We start from the raw sequence: 19,928 nt of genomic DNA, 5'->3' as shown, positions 1-19,928 counted from the left end.
TTATAAAAGTGACCCCTCGAAATCATGGCTGTCCTCCTTCCTTCATGTTAAGCTTTCACAATGTCAGCGATCATCTTTACAAGACCCTCGCTTTCCTGGCGACGCTGCCCAGCTACCTATAGCGATCGATGCTGTACTCGATGCACTCCTCAGAGCTAGCCGCCACGACTTTTTATCCTGGTTGCCTTCAATGCAGCTTTGACCTTGGCAGAGTGAAACAACATTCATTTTCATATTTATATTCCAAGCCAGTTAGCCATGTGAAGTTTCTTGCTGGCTTCATGCTGTTAAGAAAAACACACGTGTTTACCACCTTAGCAGGTTTTCCGTTTGATTAAGTCAGGCGGGTAGAATATGTTCCACTCCAGTCCAGCAGGGGGTGATAATGACATGTTAGTTATGCTAGCAACAATACAAAGAGTAACTATCATGTATGCGTGTATATAAAAATAAAAGGAGTCTTACTTACCAACATATTTAAAACACAATTTATCTTGTAGATACTGTCATCATGGCTGATGCACACTTATTGTGCTATAAATGCAGGCTAATTATTGTAATGTTAGCAAAGTATGATGCGGCCATTTTCCTGAGCTGTTGGCTTGGCCCATAATGACGACGGATAATGGAGCGGCGCTTCATCCTACTGTGCGCAATTTGTGCACGCAATGAGGCTGCAATGAGGGATCAGGGGAAGAAAAAGTCCATCGCGAGCACGTGTGGGAGGGGTTCGAAGTGTGTGTGTATATAAGTCGTAATCAGGGGGTGTAGTCTGCAGCAAGTGTTGTGTTGTTAATGACTTTCATGACAATATCAACACTCCCTGCGTGTGAAACCTGCTAACATTTTGTCACCGTACTCTGCAATGTAAACACTGGCGGGGACGTCCAATGTTTGACCCTTCCAAACCTTCTGGTGTCAAAGTCAACGCACCTGCATTTGCCAGGCAGTTAATAAAGATGCACGGCGACACTTGGTGCTTAATTAGACAAAATGTGTCACCCTATTAGACGTGTTGTTGTGTATGTGGCTGCTCGTTCAATCAAGAGGGACAAGCGCCGCAGAAACAGGACAGTGGAGTAGGGACCTTTTCATCTCTAATTTGTTCAGATCGTGAAGCCATTTGTAGTAGATATAATCCATTTTATAAAACTCAACTGTATTGGGCTGGGTATTGTGGTTACTTCACAATACGCATCTCGATACTTGGGCTACGATACAATACAATATTGCGATGTTCTCATAGTTCAATTATAGGTTTAAAGTGCTTCTTTAACTACAACTTGAATATATGTACGTAGATTCATTGAGTAAAAAAAAAACGTAATTTAAACAATCAATTTCCGTTTATTACTTACCGTATTTTACGGACTATAAGGCGCACTTAAAATCCTTTTTTTCCTCAAAACTCGACAGTGCGCCTTATAACCTGGTGCACCTAATATAAGGAAAAAGTCTGGTTGAGCTTACTCACCTATGACCTCAGCTATTTTATTTAGTACATGGTGAAATGATAATTGTGACCAGTAGATGGCAGTCAAACATAAGAGATAAGTGTAGACAGCACTATGATTGCAATATGTCTCAAGTAAACAACACCAACATTTTAAATGTTCCATTGAAAATATAGAACATTACGCATGGTGCTCAAAAATCTATCAAGATGTTGTACTACAACTTTGGTAAGCTATGAAGCCACACCGCTTGAAGTATTGTTGGCGCATTAAACATAGGAGTATTATTATGGTGTGTGTATAAGGTAAGATATATTATCTGGTGTTTTGTTTAGCAATATTATGCAAAAGCAACTTGTCTTACCTTCTGGTACCTGCTGATCTGTATTTGGGATCTGCATAAGTCCTAAAAAATTGTGCACGTCGATAAGCTTCTTGTTTTTCCTCTATCTTCTTGTTATGTGACATTCATCCTCCGCTGTTGCCATTTCTAATATAAAGTAGTGCAAAGTTCTTACTTACATCTGTCAGTAAACTCACCATGAAAGCACTAAAACATACCGGTGTAGTGAGTTCAATCAATCAATCAATCAATCAATCAATGTTTATTTATATAGCCCTGAATCACAAGTTTCTCAAAGGGCTGCACAAGCCACAACGACATCCTCTGTACAGAGCCCACATACGGGCAAGGAAAAACTCACCCCAGTGGGACGTTGATGTGAATAACTATGAGAAACCTTGAGTTGACATTTTTCACCCAATGAACTTTAGTTATTAGAGTTCCGGTGGGACGCTTTTTCACGGGACACATTTCCTGTGTTGTTGTTTCCGGATGAGGAGATGCTGCTCCGTTATTGATTGAAGTAAAGTGTGAATGTCATTAAAACAGTTAGCGCCATCTTTTGACACTTCTTCCACTCCCGTCCTTGCACGCTACACCAAAGATGACGGGGAGAAGACGCTGTCCAAGTGGAGGCACGTAAATAAGAGCGCCCACCAAACGGTGCATCCTGAAGCGACTGTCAGAAAGCGGCTTGAAGATGATGAGTAAAACATCATCTATGCAACATTTTGAGCAAAGAGCCAGCATTACATGTTATGTAGACCACAAGGAAGTCTTTTCCATTGAGAAAAAACTCCTTTAATGCGCCCTATAATCCGGTGCGCTTAATATATGAAAAAGGATCCAAAATAGAGCATTCATTGGCAGTGCGCCTTATAATGCGGTGCGCCTTACGGTCCGGAAAATACGGTAACCTTACAACAAATAACTGTAAAAATCACAGTGCCCTTATATTTAACAGCATTCAATTTCCCAGCAAATTACTGTAAATGTTACCATGAAAATAAAGCAATTATTAGCGAGTAATGAGGGCCCGTATTGTAATGGCTTTGTGCATTATTTTTATCTCACTTTTGTATTTTTGAGGCTCTTAATGTGCACGAAAACTGACCAATTTTTGCGAGCGTGTCAGGTCCGGCGAAATGTTGAATTTTTTTGTGGCTATCGAACACAATATTTCACAATTGACTCTAGCGCCCCCTTGAAAATTAGAAAGAAATTAGCCCCAGCCACCAGATTGTGTATCGACACAAAAATCGCTGTGGACGTCTTTCATGAAAAGATGCACATAAAAGTCTCAAGTACCCATATTTGAAAACAAAGTCAGCCATCTTGGTTTCCGTTGGCCATTTTAAGGCCAAAAACAGGGGTTGTGCTTCTACTCCACCTGGAGACCAAATGAGTCGCAGTTAAAATGACAGACACTAGACAGATGGGCGATGAAGGAATTTTAGCCTACGCCGTAAGGTGTGGGCGTGGTATGGCGCCAAACTTTGATCTGATGGCTCGCCACAAAACTTTGAACATTTATTACTTGGCTCCACAAACTCTGATCGTGTTTACTGTGAATTTACAAGGAAACTTTTTACAGTGTACAGAAAGTGGACCAAGTTCATTGCCACATTAAAGGCCTACTGAAATGAATTTTTTTAATTTAAACGGGGATAGCAGATCTATTCTGTGTGTCATACTTGATCATTTCGCGATATTGCCATATTTTTGCTGAAAGGATTTAGTATAGAACAACGACGATAAAGATTGCAACTTTTGGTATCTGATAAAAAAAAGGCTTGCACCTACCGGAAGTAGCGTGACGTAGTCAGTTGAACATATACGCAAAGTTCCCTATTGTTTACAATGATGGCCGCATGAAGTGAGAGAGATTCGGACCGAGAAAGCGACAATTTCCCCATTAATTTGAGCGAGGATGAAAGATTTGTGGATGAGTAAAGTGCAAGTGAAGGACTAGTGGGGAGTTGAAGCTATTCAGATAGGGAAGATGCTGTGAGAGCCGGGGGTGACCTGATATTCAGCTGGGAATGACTACAACAGTAAATAAACACAAGACATATATATACTCTATTAGCCACAAAACAACCAGGCTTATATTTAATATGCCACAAATTAATCCTGCATAAAAACACCTGCGTGTTTGTTATGCTAGCTCCTAGCTCCTCTGCTAGCTCCTAGCTCCATAGAACACGCCAATACAATTCAAACACCTGATCAACACACACAATCACTCAGCCCAAAAGACCGTTTACCTAACCCAAGGTTCATAAAGCTTATATATTTTTAAAAAGTTACGTACGTGACGCGCACATACGGTCAAGTTATCGAATGTTTAGCAGCCAAGGCTGCATACTCACGGTACCTGATATTCAGCTGGGAATGACTACAACAGTAAATAAACACAAGACATATATATACTCTATTAGCCACAACACAACCAGGCTTATATTTAATATGCCACAAATTAATCCTGCGTAATAACACCTGCGTGTTTGTTATGCTAGCTCCTAGCTCCTCTGCTAGCTCCTAGCTCCATAGAACACGCCAATACAATTCAAACACCTGATCAACACACACAATCACTCAGCCCAAAAGACCGTTCACCTAACCCAAGGTTCATAAAGCTTATATATTTTTAAAAAGTTACGTACGTGACGCGCACGTACGGTACGGTACGTGTTATGCTAACTCCTAGCTCCTCTGCTAGCTCCTAGCTCCATAGAACACGCCAATACAATTCAAACACATGATCAACACACACAATCACTCAGCCCAAAAGACCGTTCACCTAACCCAAGGTTCATAAAGCTTATATATTTTAAAAAAGTTACGTACATACGCAAAAAAAAGCCAAAGCTGCATACTCACAGTAGCACGTCTGCGTCTTTGTCATCCAAATCAAAGTAATCCTGGTAAGAGTCTGTGTTGTCCCAGTTCTCTACAGGCGTCTGTGTATCGAAGTCAAAAGCCCTCCTGGTTAGAGTCTCTGTTATCCGAGTTCTTCCATCTTGACTGCATCTTTCGGGAATGTAAACAAAGAAGCGCCGGCTGTGTACTGTTGTGGCTGACTACGTTCGAAAAATACGTCCATTTCGCACCGACAACTTTCTTCTTTGCTTGCTCGGCTTCCTTCTCCATAATGCAATGAACATGATTGAAACAGATTCACGAACACAGATGTCCAGAATACTGTGGAATTATGAAATGAAAACAGAGCTTTTTCGTATTGGCTTCAATGTGGAAGGCATACCCGTGTTCGCCGGTCTACGTCACGCGCATACGTCATCCTCAGAGGCGTTTCGAACCGGAAGTTTAGCGGCAAATTTAAAATGTCACTTTATAAGTTAACCCGGCCGTATTGGCATGTGTTATAATGTTAAGATTTCATCATTGATATATAAACTATCAGACTGCGTGGTCGGTAGTAGTGGGTTTCAGTAGGCCTTTAAATGTAAAAAAAATAAAATAAAAAAACTTCTTAACTGTTGACTTCTTGTATTGTCTCGCTCACCGCGAGGTAGCAATACAGCAACGCTTTGCATAAAAAAATCAATAATAGGTCCTGGGTTCGATCCTGCGCTCCGGATCTTTCTGTGTGGAGTTTGCATGTTCTCCCCGTGACTGCGTGGGTTCTACTCCGGCTTCCTCCCACCTCCAAAGACATGCACCTGGGGATAGGCTCCTCCCACCTCCAAAGACATGCACCTGGGGATAGGCTCCTCCCACCTCCAAAGACATGCAGGTTAATTGGCAACACTAAATGGGCCCTAGTGTGTGAATGTTGTCTATTTGTGTTGGCCCTGAGATGAGGTGGCGACTTGTCCAGGGTGTACCCCGCCTTCCGCCCGAATGCAGCTGGGATAGGCTCCAGCCACCCCAAGCGGTAGAAAATGGATGGATGGATGGATATCATTAATATACAGTATATTGCTGTATGAATATTTTTCCCCACCCCAACAACTGTACATCTGATATTTTAAGTAGCATTTTAATAGTCTAAACTTAAGTTAACCACTTGTCGTTTCACAGCCGCTTCTTTGCTATCAGGAATGTTTTACCAATCAAATTGTAGTCTTTAATAATTACAAAACATGAAATCTCCCAGGATTTGCTGTCTTGATTTGTAAAGTGCCATTTCCGAAGCATTTTTTTAAGCAATTTGGATTTTAAGGTCCTGCTCCCTTGTGCTTTTTGTCTTTCATCTTTAAGCCAAGCTAACTGAAATACATTTTTTACCCCAGTATTGCAAAAAAATAGCTTTTTTTTTGGTCGCTCGGACCCAAAAACCTGTCTCGCGGAGGTGTCGTCTTAAGTCGCGCGTTTGTCTGTCACGGCCGCATGCCGTCAAATGTCTACATTCCTATAAGAGGCTTATTTTTTGTTATCTTGTTCAGTCTCATTGAGCGCAGATTGCTTTTTCAATGCCAGATGAGCTTCTCCGGTGTGCGTGTGCGTGTGCGCGACCTACAGAGACAGGAAACGGGAGTGACGCATGTGCACGTGCACGTGCATGCGCTTGCTACGCCTGCACACAGCGTTTCAGTTGTGTCATATGCGGATGTTGTGGAGGCAGGCCTGCTTGCCTCGGTCAGGAGGTGGTGTGTGTGTGTGGGAGGACGACAAGGAGGGATGGGGGTTGGGGCGCACTGGGACAGAGAGGAACCGCGATGAGGGGCCCGCAGCAGCCTGATTAATGGGCCTCAGGTCACGGCAATAAAAGTGGCGTGCCAGCGAGGCTCCGAGTCGTTCCTCTGGGATGATAGAAGAGAAGGCTTTCTCTGCTGCTCTCAGCACTGCTGAGCGCGGCAAGGCTTCGCTTTTTACTATTTAAAGGTGCCCCACCCCCCCCTCCTGCTATCAGTCGTAGGCCTCCCACCTCCTTCCTGCGCCTTATTAGGGCCGCCTCGCAAAAAATGTCCTCATATGGAGTCATCACGTATGCAAACAAGTGTGGACAAGGCGGGTCGCTACGCAAAAGAGGCTTTAAAGTTGGTGTGGATTTGAGCATTTTGAGAGGCTCAAAGAAATAATGCAATTTTATTAACATATTCCGCTCGTGTTCAGTTGCAGTTGTTAGCATTTCTCTCAATATTACGGAAAATGATGGTCCCTTACCAGTAATTAATTTGTACTTTTTTCGTTAACAAACGAAAAGAAAATGGGTCTTGTTTAAGTCTTCTATTTGCGTCTGTTTGCTAGTCTCTAAAGGTGTTATGGATACTGGTACGGTATTTGGATCAAATCGGGGAGCAGCCGTACCGAACAGGAAGCCTAGTACCGATCCGTAGAATCCGAGAATTTCATTTATTGGAGAATGACCTGCTAGCATATTGCAAATATTGTCATGCTACATTTTACAAATCATTGAACATAAGAAATTTGGTTGTTTTATTATGTTTTAAATTCTCACGGTACCGAAATACGGTTACAGACCAAACTGTGAAGCGAACCGTTACAACCCAACTAGTCATTCATGCGTCATCTAGCTACGAATATTTTTTCCGCATATATTAAGAGCATTTTTGTTCGACCAAGCTTGGTTCTTAAGCTATTTGATCCCTGAGCCCAACATTTCCACAACAGGAGTCCAGGGTGGCCACTCAAATATTAACACTGAATTAGTAATATTACTCTTAATTTTAATTGTCCATCCATTTTCTACCGCTTGTCCCTTTCGGGGCGGTAGGCGGGGTACACCCTGGACAAGTCGCCACCTCATCGCAGGGCCATCAAAGATAGACAGACAACTTTCACACTCACTTTCACACACTAGGGACCATTTAGTTAATTGTATTTAATAGTTATATTCTACCTACTTATATTTGATCACCCTGTCAAATGATATGAAACCATGTGTTAATCACAAATATGTATTTAACATAAACCTTAGGCTTAAGTCAGGCTGATTAGAAAAATAATTACGAATCAAATATACTGCAAAATAATGGACTCATAAATAACTGACAAAAAAATTAAATATACATACAATTATATTGTACTTAAAATAAACTAAATTAATAATGAATTAATTTCTTAATCACACTGTCTATAAAATGTAAGTGTAAATGAAAGTCATAAGTCATCATTTTTGGCCCAAAGAAACTTCCATGACTTTAGCTCCGGACTTGTTTGAGATTATTACTGCTGCAAGTGGTGGAAAAGTGTATTACAACTGAGTACTTCTCGGGCCTATACGGACCACAGCTAAGAAACAGATATTTGTGGCGGCCCTATGGTTAAACACTGGCAATGTAACCCCTGTGGTTAAACACTGGCAATGTAACCCCTGTGGTTAAACACTGGCAATGTAACCCCTATGGTTAAACACTGGCAATGTAACCCCTGTGGTTAAACACTGGCAATGTAACCCCTGTGGTTAAACACTGGCAATGTAACCCCTATGGTTAAACACTGGCAATGTAACCCCTGTGGTTAAACACTGGCAATGTAACCCCTATGGTTAAACACTGGCAATGTAACCCCTGTGGTTAAACACTGGCAATGTAACCCCTGTGGTTAAACACTGGCAATGTAACCCCTGTGGTTAAACACTGGCAATGTAACCCCTATGGTTAAACACTGGCAATGTAACCCCTGTGGTTAAACACTGGCAATGTAACCCCTGTGGTTAAACACTGGCAATGTAACCCCTATGGTTAAACACTGGCAATGTAACCCCTATGGTTAAACACTGGCAATGTAACCCCTATGGTTAAACACTGGCAATGTAACCCCTATGGTTAAACACTGGCAATGTAACCCCTATGGTTAAACACTGGCAATGTAACCCCTGTGGTTAAACACTGGCAATGTAACCCCTGTGGTTAAACACTGGCAATGTAACCCCTGTGGTTAAACACTGGCAATGTAACCCCTATGGTTAAACACTGGCAATGTAACCCCTGTGGTTAAACACTGGCAATGTAACCCCTATGGTTAAACACTGGCAATGTAACCCCTATGGTTAAACACTGGCAATGTAACCCCTGTGGTTAAACACTGGCAATGTAACCCCTATGGTTAAACACTGGCAATGTAACCCCTATGGTTAAACACTGGCAATGTAACCACTATGGCTGGCAATGTAACCCCTGTGGTTAAACACTGGCAATGTAACCCCTATGGTTAAACACTGGCAATGTAACCACTATGGCTGGCAATGTAACCCCTGTGGTTAAACACTGGCAATGTAACCCCTATGGTTAAACACTGGCAATGTAACCCCTATGGTTAAACACTGGCAATGTAACCACTATGGCTGGCAATGTAACCCCTGTGGTTAAACACTGGCAATGTAACCCCTATGGTTACCGCTGTCAAGGGGCTTAACGGTGGGACAAACAGACATAAAAGCCAGTACGGCCGCAGCGTAGACGAGTCGTAAAATGACTGCATTGCAATGCAACTGCTACCTGCCAGTTATTTATGATAACGACTCCTTTTCTGAAAGTCAATCGAGATACAAAACCTGCAGCACGCTCGCTCAAAGACGTGTCAAATGCGATCGCTACTCCCACCGTGCACGTTTTGTAGAGCAGAGGAGGGACTGGGCGACCATGTTGTGTAAAATGAGGTTATTTAGATTGCTTAATAATAGCACGATGTCTAGACCTGATCTGGAAGAAATGTGTATAAAAAATTAAATGAATTTGATTGTTGTGGGAGGCCCCATTTAAAAGCTCTGGTGTGTCCTTTATCGCCAATAGGCTGTCTGTTGCCCAATCTTGTCATAACCCATCTACAGGGACACATTTACTGTGAAAGACCAATTTAGATGTTCCTTCAAATGAATAATTGCAATGATCCGTTTAACAGACCAATTAATAGCAGATTATAAGGCATTTCACACACAATCAAATCCCTTGCATCATTCCGATCCTTTTTTTTTTTTAATACCTTGGCTAGATTTAGCCTTTTCAAAAACAAATGTCTTTTGTTGGCTGTGGATTTTGCGAGACCTGTTTGCATGCCGCGCTTTTTTTGCAGACGTGCACGGCTGCCAATCCCGCGTTGCTGTGTCGACGGGCGGTAAATAGTCCCCCGCCGATGTGGTCTCTGATGTATAATCTGGCCTCGCTCGGCGGGGCTGAAGCAGCCCAGAGCGCAGGTCAGAGAGGCCACTGAAAAGCCCAGTGTGTGGGGAACGTCACGGGGGTGGTCAGAATGGGGGTCAGCAGAGGGGGAGGAGGGAGGGGTTGGGTGGATGTGTGTGGTGTTGAGTGTTCCTGACGGGTGGAAGTGAAGCTTAGCTCACACATTGCTCTCAACTGCGGTGAGCTTGTCCTAAAAGGAAAGGCTGGTCTGACGTTGCAGCACCCGAATGTGTGCCACATTTGATGGCTTTTATGCGCCACTGATCTAAGTAGAACAGTGCTTTGACTTTAGGAATTCCATAAGCGGATGTGCCTCTAGAACAAGGGCAGTTTGGCAACAACAGAACTGCTGTTATGAAGGGTTTTTGTGCCGGAGCCAAGACATTTGGTGCTAAATACTTGCTCATCTCCACAGGGCTACATCTGTTCGTGATGTCGATGCTGAGACACAAACCAATCTGGAGCTAAGACGAGGGAACCACATCACAAACATGGTGAGTCTATCCGCTGATCCTTTCAAATCGTCACAAGTCATTTTTAGTGAGGGAAAAAACATGAAGCATGTCTTATTTTCTGTGCACCGTGCAGGTGGATGCAAGGTTGACGCCCCTGGCGGCCATGGGGCTGGACCGAGGCGCCCTGATACACGATGGACTTCGCCTCCACGGCGGCGTTGTGTATCCAGGGATCAGAACGCTTCAGACAGAAAAGAGTAGAGAGGCATCTGTCCTCCCGCTTGGTTACAGCCGGGATGGTCTACAAGAGCTTGTCTACAAACCAGACGGCCCGCTGGACAGTCGTAAACCCACTAACGGATACCTGGGTCTCTACAAGGGCATCCCTGCTAATCTCCATAAGCCTGTGATGATTCCCGGAGCGGAGGGTTTAAGCTTGGAACGACGGGTGGCACCAGGGGAAAAAGTCCCTGAAATGAGCTTGGCGACGCCTGGTGGGAGCTATCTTCGTCTGCCCTGGCTCAACCCCTACCCAGAAGCCAGCATGTATCCCTTCATGGACTCCTCCAAGTATGCGGCTCTGAACATGTATAAAGCTTCATTGCTCAGCCAGCCCAACCCTTACCTTCCCCAGCATCTGGCCTACCCTTCTCTCTGTGCACCGCAGGGTGGGAACGTCAACCCTGCTGCAGTCACTTCTGCCGCCGAGAGGATCTACTATATGCCTCCTTACCCCCCTCCCACTATATCATCTCCCCTGGTGGCACCTTCCATGAGGATCCCCCCTGTCACGGTGGCCCCCACATCTTTGGTACACTGCCAGGACAAAGCGCTTGGTGTTGCTTCTTCGTTTGTGCAGCAGCTTCACCAACCTTCCCCTCATCCTCAGCACCATCCATCTGCTATAGAGAGGGAGCGATCGCCAAACCGGAGCAGTCGGCCAAGTCGACCGCCCTCTCGGAGTGGAACTAGCAATAACAGCAGTAATACAAGCACGGGTTCTACCAGTGGTGGGAATAATAATAGTCTGCCGACTGACTGTTCACCTCACGCGTCTTCTCGCCTCTCCCAACCGCTCATTGACAATTCACTGGATTTACAAAGGCCAGTTGCAAGGATGGGCCAGCTTCCCTCCTCTTCAGCTTCAATATCTGCCTCACCGTCTGCCACGCAGCCTATATCGCATCTATTATCTGTGTGCAGCATGGCCTCAGAGCAGCCTTCCCCTGCCCGACCCAGACAAAGAGACGGGGCTCCCGGTGCTGAAAAGAGACCTAGCAGATCACCCTCAAAGTCAAACTTTGACAGGACCGCTCACCCACCCCAAGCAACCAAAGAATCGGGAGAGAAGCCGTTGGATTTGTCTGGAAGAATGCTTGAGTTTGGGCTGCCTCCTAATGGGTTCCCCATTAAGATGGACAATATCGCTCCTGGTGCACGTTACGGACTTCCCCCTAGTGGAGAGCTCCTAAAAGACAACCGATCCCTCTCTCCCTCCTCACACCCTCACTCTGTGGTAAACAGCACTTCTTCAAAGACATCAGAGAGACCAGAGATGATCAGCACTTTACACTCCTCCTGGGTTGTACCCAGCCGGTCTCCGTCCCAAACACAGCACACACAGGGCTTGTCCCCATCTCCTCGGCCCAACGCAGATGTGGGACCTTCACAAGCCAAAGGCTCCTCGCCCTCAGTCATCAAACACAAGAATCTGGAAAGGGTGCTCCCTCAGCAGCGCAGCTCGTCCTGTCCAAGGATAAGTGAGTCGACTACTCAACACTCAGAATCCTCTCACATCAGTTCCAGGGTTCTGTCTCCCAAACCCAATGGTGACTGGGTCAAACACAGCCCTATTCAGTCAGAACATGTCACAGTTATGGGCCACCACAGAGAAGGAGCGGAGAAGTCCTCTCAGAGTGCTAAAAGAGGAGAAACCACTCCTGAAACGTACAAGAGGCCCATGTTGGAGAACGGACACCCGGCTGGACCCCTGTACCTTCCTCAGAGTGATGCTTACCTAAACCACAGCTTGGCCTATGCCAATCAATATCTGCACTACCCCATCCCTGACAGCATGGCACTTCACTCCCTGCCAATTGCAGGGAAAGGTCCTGTCTACCCTCACCCAGTGTTGCTGGGCAACAATAGCCTTTATCCAACCCACTTGGCAGCAAAACACCCTTTACCTTACCACAACTTGCCGCCTGGTTCAGCAGGGGAATACCTTGCCTACAACTCACAGAAGATGACTCACCCCCTGATGCAGCCTCACTCCGATAACAAATTGTCTGAAAGGGGGGATGGCAACTTGAAGCCACGGGCACAGGAAAAACCCCGAAGTTCTTTTGATGAACGAGAGAAAAACATGGGCAAGGAGATGAGGGAAGGGAGCCAAATAAATTATGATAAAGAAGGACAAGGTGGCAATCATATGAAAAGACCTTCTCCGTCTGTAGCGTACCGCGAAAAGATTGACTGCATTGACCTTGTTCACTCGGACACCGATGCTGAGTCTACCCCAAACGTCCAGAAGAAACCCTCCTTGGAGTCTTCAACTTTTGACCAAAGTGAACGTTACCACAGCAACCAAAACACAATGCAGACAGAGTACGAGCCAAAATTTCATCTTTCTCATCCTTATCCAATGCTCTCAGGACAGAGCTCCACACAGAGACACAACCCTGCAGACAGGCAGCATCAGGAAACGCTCTTAGGAAAGCCAAAGGTTCATCGGGACTCAGGCTCTCCTGGAGCAACATCTGGCACATCCACAAATAATCCAGGGAAGCTTAGCCAAGAACACGACGACTCCTCAGAGGAACAGTGTCCTAGCCCGGACCCTGCAGACGACGACCAGAGCACCTTGCGCTGCGCCCGGACGTCCGGGGAGCGCAGCTCTGGTAAGGACAAAGGGCAGCGGGACAGCAGGGGTCCCCACGTTAGTCATTCACAATATACTGCGAAAGAAGCTATGTGTAGAGACACTGAAAACGAAGACAGCGTTGTGGACCTAGGGGAGTCTCAAGGCGAGGGCGACGATGAGGACGAGGACGAGGACGGTTGCCAGACCTCGACCAGAAACTCCCGTCGGTCCAGCCTCGCCAAAAGGATTGCCAACTCGTCAGGCTACGTCGGCGACCGCTTTAAATGCGTCACCACGGAGCTGTATGCCGACTCCAGCAAGCTGAGTCGCGAGCAGAGAGCTCTGCAGGTAAGACCAATTACCGTGTGTGTGTGAGTGTGTGTGTGTTTTTTAATGTACAGTGCAGCATATGATGGTCAAAGCTCGATGACATACAGTATGTTTCTTAAACAGGCATGTCAAAACACAATTTATACAATCTTTGATTTGTTTGTTTTCCGAATCAGACTTTCTCATAGCATATGATGGAAATTTACTGTAAAAATAAGTTAACCAACTAAATAACTAAAGCAGAATTTCTTAGTGATGAGGACAGCTTCCCATTCAGTAGCATGAAGAAGTGTCTCCTGACCTCTGGCTGGTGCTGTTATGCTATCTTATTTGAATAACTAAATGGAGCGCTGCTAATCATAAAAATAGTCCACCTTATCTTTGGCAACAGGCGACGCCGTGTACAATATCGCTGTGTTGTAGTCAGCTTCATTCACGTAACTTCTTGCGTATATCATTTCTTATTTTACCTAAAACCTTGAACTGCATTCTTGCGAGATTTGCCCAAATGTCCGGTAAAACTCTTAGTTTTTGTGCGATCTTAAATATGTATTTTCAATATAATTTCAGATGGTTGTACTATTTCAAAATGTAATTCTCTAAATTATCAGATTGACTGTGTTTACTTTTTCACCACAATTAATGTCTGAGAGTGTAGTGCGCATTCCGTTGTCTAATGTACTACATCATTCATTTTTCTTTAACGAAACATGGCGGAAGAAAAATCAGTTGTTCGTAATTGACCTATATTTGCACTTAAAGGAGGACCAAATAAAATATTGTGATCATATTGTTAACCATTTTGGTCACAAAAATAATATTTCCACACCGTTACCACCGTACTTTCAACATAAACACATGGAATGACCAAAAACCCAGAACTTTTCTGTGTAAGCTATGTGACATGACACCAGCATTTCCAACACACCACGCTGGTAGTTTCCGTGCTGCCGTCCTTCCCCCTCCTCCGTTTTATCACCATCTTAGTCAGCGTGTGCAAGGCCCTCCTATCAGGGATGGCGGTTCAAAGGTTAACCAGGCCTGCCATGTCTGTATGTTGATTAGCAAGTACGCGCTTTTTGTTAAAGGTTATTTCCACTGCGTCCCGTACGCCCTTGTCCTTGCGCGAGTGCCCTGGGGCGGAAACGTGTGTTTGGCGCTGACTCGCAGCGATAGCGCCGGTTCACAAACTGCCTCCGGCTATGCTTAACCCCAAGGTGAGAGGCCGGTGGAGGGGCTCCTGGTGCGTGCTTAAGAACAAGCAGCTGGCCTCTCTGGACTTCCTGTTAAGGCCCAATCGCCAGTTGCTATCCCCACACCCCTTCCCCCCCAACAACCCGCTGTGTCGCCCTGTCTGCCTGGTCATAACTCTCTAGTGCCCCTTTTTGCCTTAACCCTTTTAGAGGCCCCTTTAAAAACTCACACATTCGAATGATCACAAATGTACCAAAAACTCCTGTGAAATATCATATAATGATATCTTTCTCTATGCGAGGAGCCTTTCTTCAAGCTGAAATAACAACACTTATATGTATTTCCCTTTTAAAGGCCTACAGGTTTACATACCTTCGTTGTTTTAATTGGGTTTTTTTCATCCTTATATTGAATTCAAGAAGTATTTTCTTGTTAATATTAGGCCCTGAGATAAGTCAATGATTGGCCTTAACCTTGATTATTTTTTTCTGCAGTGTCATATTTAAAACAATAACTCCCGCTTAAAGTCCTCGGGACAAAAAGTCAGCTTCCCAAAAACTGGTGTCATTTCATTTTTATTTCTTACATGCCATTCATAACATCTATAAAGACTCACACTTATAATTTCAATATCAAGGCACCTTGGCAGAAATAGGTCAATGATTGCCCTCATTATTATTTTTTTCTCAAGTGTAAGATTTAAAACAAAAACTCAAACTAAGGACAACAACAACTGTCAGCTTGCTAAAAACTGGTATCATTTCCTTGTCATCTTTTACACCCCATTCATAACATCTACAAAGGTTCACACTCATTTCAGTAAAAAATCTCCCGGGCAGAAAACCATCAAAGACTGGCATTTAATCCTGCATGCTTTGAATGGGAAACAGTAGCGCCATCCAGTTGGTAAAACTGAGTAATAGAAACCCGGTAGTCCAATTTGAAATCTTACAATTAGAGAAGTGAATTTGGTTGTAATGATAAATGTAGCGTAAAAAATAGTTTTCCTATGGCACGTTTACGCATAGAAAGCGCAAATGTCGGTTTTTATGTAACGTCGCCATTGAATTTTTTTCCATCCTCTGGCAAATTTCACTTATATTCAATCAACACGGTGAAAATGGCCCCCTAGCCACCAGTCCGCCTTCTTTCCCTCACTATCAAATGACATTCACAAACACTTTACATTTAGCTCAGCTACTGATTTGTTTTTGAACAGTTGTCGTGGTTTTCTTCTATGCGCCAACAATCTGCGTACAAAACAAAAGCAACCCTTTGCTTTGTTATCCACTGGCGCTCAGGCAGATTTTGATATTGTGTCCCAAATGTCTGTGTTGTTGAACGCATCCCACTGAACTGCGTGTGTGTCTTTTTTTTTGTGTGTGTTTTTGTCTGTGTCACGCTTGTCAACGTGCATCGGCGGCACAAAGCTATCAAACGCTCCATTTGTGGACGTGTGATAATTGGATTTGTTGTGTGGCGGAAAGTGCACATCTTGTTTACAAAAGTTTAGAAGTGATTTGATAGTTTTTTGCCGACCTGTTGACTCGTTTGTGTGTCATTTTGTGGGACTGTTTTTTGAATGTGTATTTATAAAAAAAACTAAAAAAAAACAGTGGAGCAACCTTACATTAAACAAGATATGAAAAATGATGGACAGATATATTGAGCCCACCCCCCCATTCTAATTGCTTAGATGGAAGTCATATCACGAGAGGGGAGTAATATAAGTCAACCTGCAGCTAACTGGGAGGTCAGTTCTTTACATTTCTTATCACATCTGCCTCTCATGGCCTCCTGTCTCCTTGTGTTGTATACTCTTGTATCGCTGCATACTCTTTCGCACTCCCTCCTTCCTTCCCTCTTTTGTTTTTCCCCCCTCCACCTCTTCTTCTCATCCGCCTCAGGGCTTAGTTGTATGTTTCCCAGTCATGTTTGTATTCCAGGAAAAGGGAGCCAGACCCCCACCCCTCCAGCGCGCATGGACTCACAGCGGCTGCCGTAGTCTAACCTGTGTCTTGCTGCTTGGTTTTTTTTCTCCCCCCCAGCCCTCTTTATTTTGTGTCTTGTGTTGATTTAATTTCTTGTTTAACTTTTTCAAAAATTTTATTAAAAAAAAAAAAGAAGCCATTTTTCTAATGCAAGTTTTTTGTTGCTTTTATAGAGGTCAGATTGAGGCTTTAAATGAGGAGACATTGTATGTGTGTGGCTTCAGGCAGACGACGGGTGGTTTTCATGGGATTTCTCTGCATTTTTTCTTGTCTGTGTGTGTGTGCGCGTGCACAGCGGGCCATGATGCGGTTCTCTGAGCTGGAGCTGAAGGAAAGGGAGGGCGGCAGCGGCGGTGTGTACTTGTCTGCGTCGGCTGCGGGACGAGAGTTGGCGGACATCCAACGCAGAGAGCGAATGCTGGAACACGGCCAGTACGCCACCCGACTCGGGGAAAGTGACGGTGAGCGTCACGCATGCACACACAAACTATCATTTCAGTAGCAACGTACCTTTGCTTAAGAAAAGTCAACTTTTGCTGCATGCTTTGAATGGGAAAAGGTAGCACCATCTGGTGGACAAGGGGTGCCCACACTTTTTCTGCAGGTGAGCTACTTTTTAATTGACCAAGTCGAGAAGATCTACCTCATTCATATATCATTTATATTTATTTATTTATGTTTTTGTTAACAAGCTAAATGTGTTTAATGATAATACAAGCGTATTTAACACATATAGATTCCTTTCTTTAATGAAGACAAATATATAAGTTGCATTGATTGGAATCAGACAGTAGTGATGATAACGTCCACATTTTCCAATGGAGGAGAAAAAAAGTCCTCCTTTCTGTCCAATACCACATGAAAGTGGTTGGTTTTAGGCATCTTATTTGTCTAGCTTCCATACTCCTTTTTATACACTTTACAAGAAATACATTGGCGGAAAACTCCGTGTTTTTCTAGCTTTCTAAGACTCTTATTTTGTTAGCGCAGGCAGGGTGGAGCAGCGCTTTTATTGTGAAGACAGGAAGTGTGCAATCAGTTTTTAGGCTTTTGACGGCAGTTTTGGTGCAAAAGTCTGTTGAAATAAAAAGTGTTTCTCGCCCTCCCCTCCGTCATCTTTTCTTAATAATGATGTGGCAGCAGCCAGCGTCATCTTACAACACCCTCGGGTGCCGCGAATGTCAATCAAGTGACGAAAGTGACATCATAGTGAAGATTGATCATCGCTAATTTTTTGGTCTATTTTTTTTAATGCCTGGCTGGCGATGGACTGACACACCCTCCGCCATCCACCTGTAGCTTGCGATCGACGTAAGTGGCACCCCTGTGGTGGACAAACAAATGACCAATATAAGGCCAGTAGTCTCAACTGAAATGGTAAAGGGGTCATATTACTCAAAAACAACTTTTCTTGCCTGTTGGCACCTCTTTCTGTGTATTTGGGATCACCATAAAATTCAATTTTGAACTAGGAATTTAACAATAAGAGGTAATAATGATAAGCGCAATAAAACTGTTAGTATTACCGCCTTAAATTAAAATGATCAAAAACCGTGATTGATAACTTTGATAAACTCACAAACTGACTGGCGCTAACTTAAATGCTAACAAGAGACGTAACATCTTTCCCCATTGAGAAACAACACATTTCTGTCTGAGGTATTCAATTGTGCACATTTAACCTCCAAGCTGAGCTCTCTTAGAGTGCGTGATCGACGATTACGAGACAGAGGTGTTCTCACGGTGCGTTCAAGGACTGCTGAACAGCGTCGGATGACAATGCCAGAAATAATAAATCATATATTTTATTTGTTACATTCCATTTGAATAAATCTTAAAGTGGACGGAAAGTGTGAAAAAGACTACAGTACAAAGCAATATTTTAAACAATAAAAGCTTAGCCATTAAAACAGATAAAGCACTAAGACTAAAACACTATCAGTGAAGCATAAGAAACATAAAACATGAAAAATTGTTTTTTTTTCTAACAGTGTGTCTATTTATGTTAGTTATTTAAACAACTAACATGATCCAATGGTTTCAGTGTGTGTATAAGTACTTGTATAACACATTCAACAATATGGTTATAGTAATAATTCATCATTTTGGTCACAATAACCGTGATACGACATTTACATCCCTATTCCAAACCGTGGCCGAGATACTAATAAAACACTTTTGCCTCTTTCCAAATGAGCTGTTTGGAACTTAAAACTTTGGTGACATGTTTTGTCTTAGTTACGTCAGCGGATATCTCCATATATATGGTAGAGTAGAGGTTTACCCGAAGACATTTGCGTGCGTCCGCCGTTTTTATTCATTTATAGTCACTAAGTTCCTTATTTTTCTTGATCCTTTTGTTGTGGAGCAGACTGGCTCGTGCATGCACATGCATTCTGAAATCCTCCGCTGTAGCGTATGGGTCTTACTTATGTTTTGTCAGTAGACTCAATATGGAAGTGCTAAAAACTACAAGACGGCTGACGGAGTGGAGACAAAAGGACACATTCTGAAAAGACAGTCAGAAAGCGGCTTAAAGAGGGCCTGTACAACAAAATATAGGCAACACAAAGAAGTGTTTTTAATATAGGGAGAAAATCATCATATGACCCCTTTGATTGGTACATTTGGACTGAAAATGTGCATTTTCATTGGTTCCCAAAAGGACATTTTTTGTTGTTGTTTTGTCATTTTAGGGTGAGCAACACACAACTAACCATTTAGTAGCAAGGCCCCTTTGCAGAAAGTGGTCAACTTTGTGAAATTTTGCTGCATGCTTTCAATAGGAAAAAATAGCGCCGTCTGCTGGACAAATAAATATACAATTCAACAATAGAAGGCTGCAAGTCCAAAAGTCCACGTGGACTGAAAATAACCTTTTCGATGGTTTACTTTGGGAAATATTTGGGGTGCGAAGGACATTTTTTAAATGTATTTTTAGAGTTGCCATTTTCACACCCACTGTTCATCACACACACACACACACACACACACACACACACTCACACACACACACACACACACACACTCACACACACACAGGGCCGGCCCGTGGCATAGGCCGTATAGGCAAATGCTAAGGGCGCCGTCCATCAGGGGGCGCCAAGCCAGTGCCACAAATGTTGGAGAAAAAGAAAAAAAAAAAGTTGGTACTATTATTTCTAAATACAAAAAATAATCCCATGTTAAT

At 43.6% G+C, this 19,928-nt stretch overlaps 1 protein-coding gene across 2 annotated transcripts in view; it reads left to right on the top strand.

The window, feature by feature from the left end:
• bcor (BCL6 corepressor) overlaps nucleotides 1-19,928 on the top strand; it is a 131,200-nt gene that overhangs the window by 22,005 nt on the left and 89,267 nt on the right. The window contains exons 2-5 of one of the 2 annotated variants that reach the window (XM_062061736.1): nucleotides 10,321-10,399; nucleotides 10,494-13,571; nucleotides 16,444-16,500; nucleotides 17,034-17,199. In XM_062061736.1, coding sequence (XP_061917720.1) covers nucleotides 10,397-10,399; nucleotides 10,494-13,571; nucleotides 16,444-16,500; nucleotides 17,034-17,199 — 3,304 coding nt within the window. In that variant the 5' untranslated portion in view covers nucleotides 10,321-10,396. The remainder of the gene's footprint in view (nucleotides 1-10,320; nucleotides 10,400-10,493; nucleotides 13,572-16,443; nucleotides 16,501-17,033; nucleotides 17,200-19,928) is intronic. The other variant, XM_062061735.1, reaches the window with a different exon arrangement.

This window comes from Entelurus aequoreus, linkage group LG10, assembly GCF_033978785.1.
Source record: "Entelurus aequoreus isolate RoL-2023_Sb linkage group LG10, RoL_Eaeq_v1.1, whole genome shotgun sequence".
NCBI lineage: Eukaryota > Metazoa > Chordata > Actinopteri > Syngnathiformes > Syngnathidae > Entelurus > Entelurus aequoreus.
This window is presented reverse-complemented; position numbering and strand designations above follow the sequence as displayed.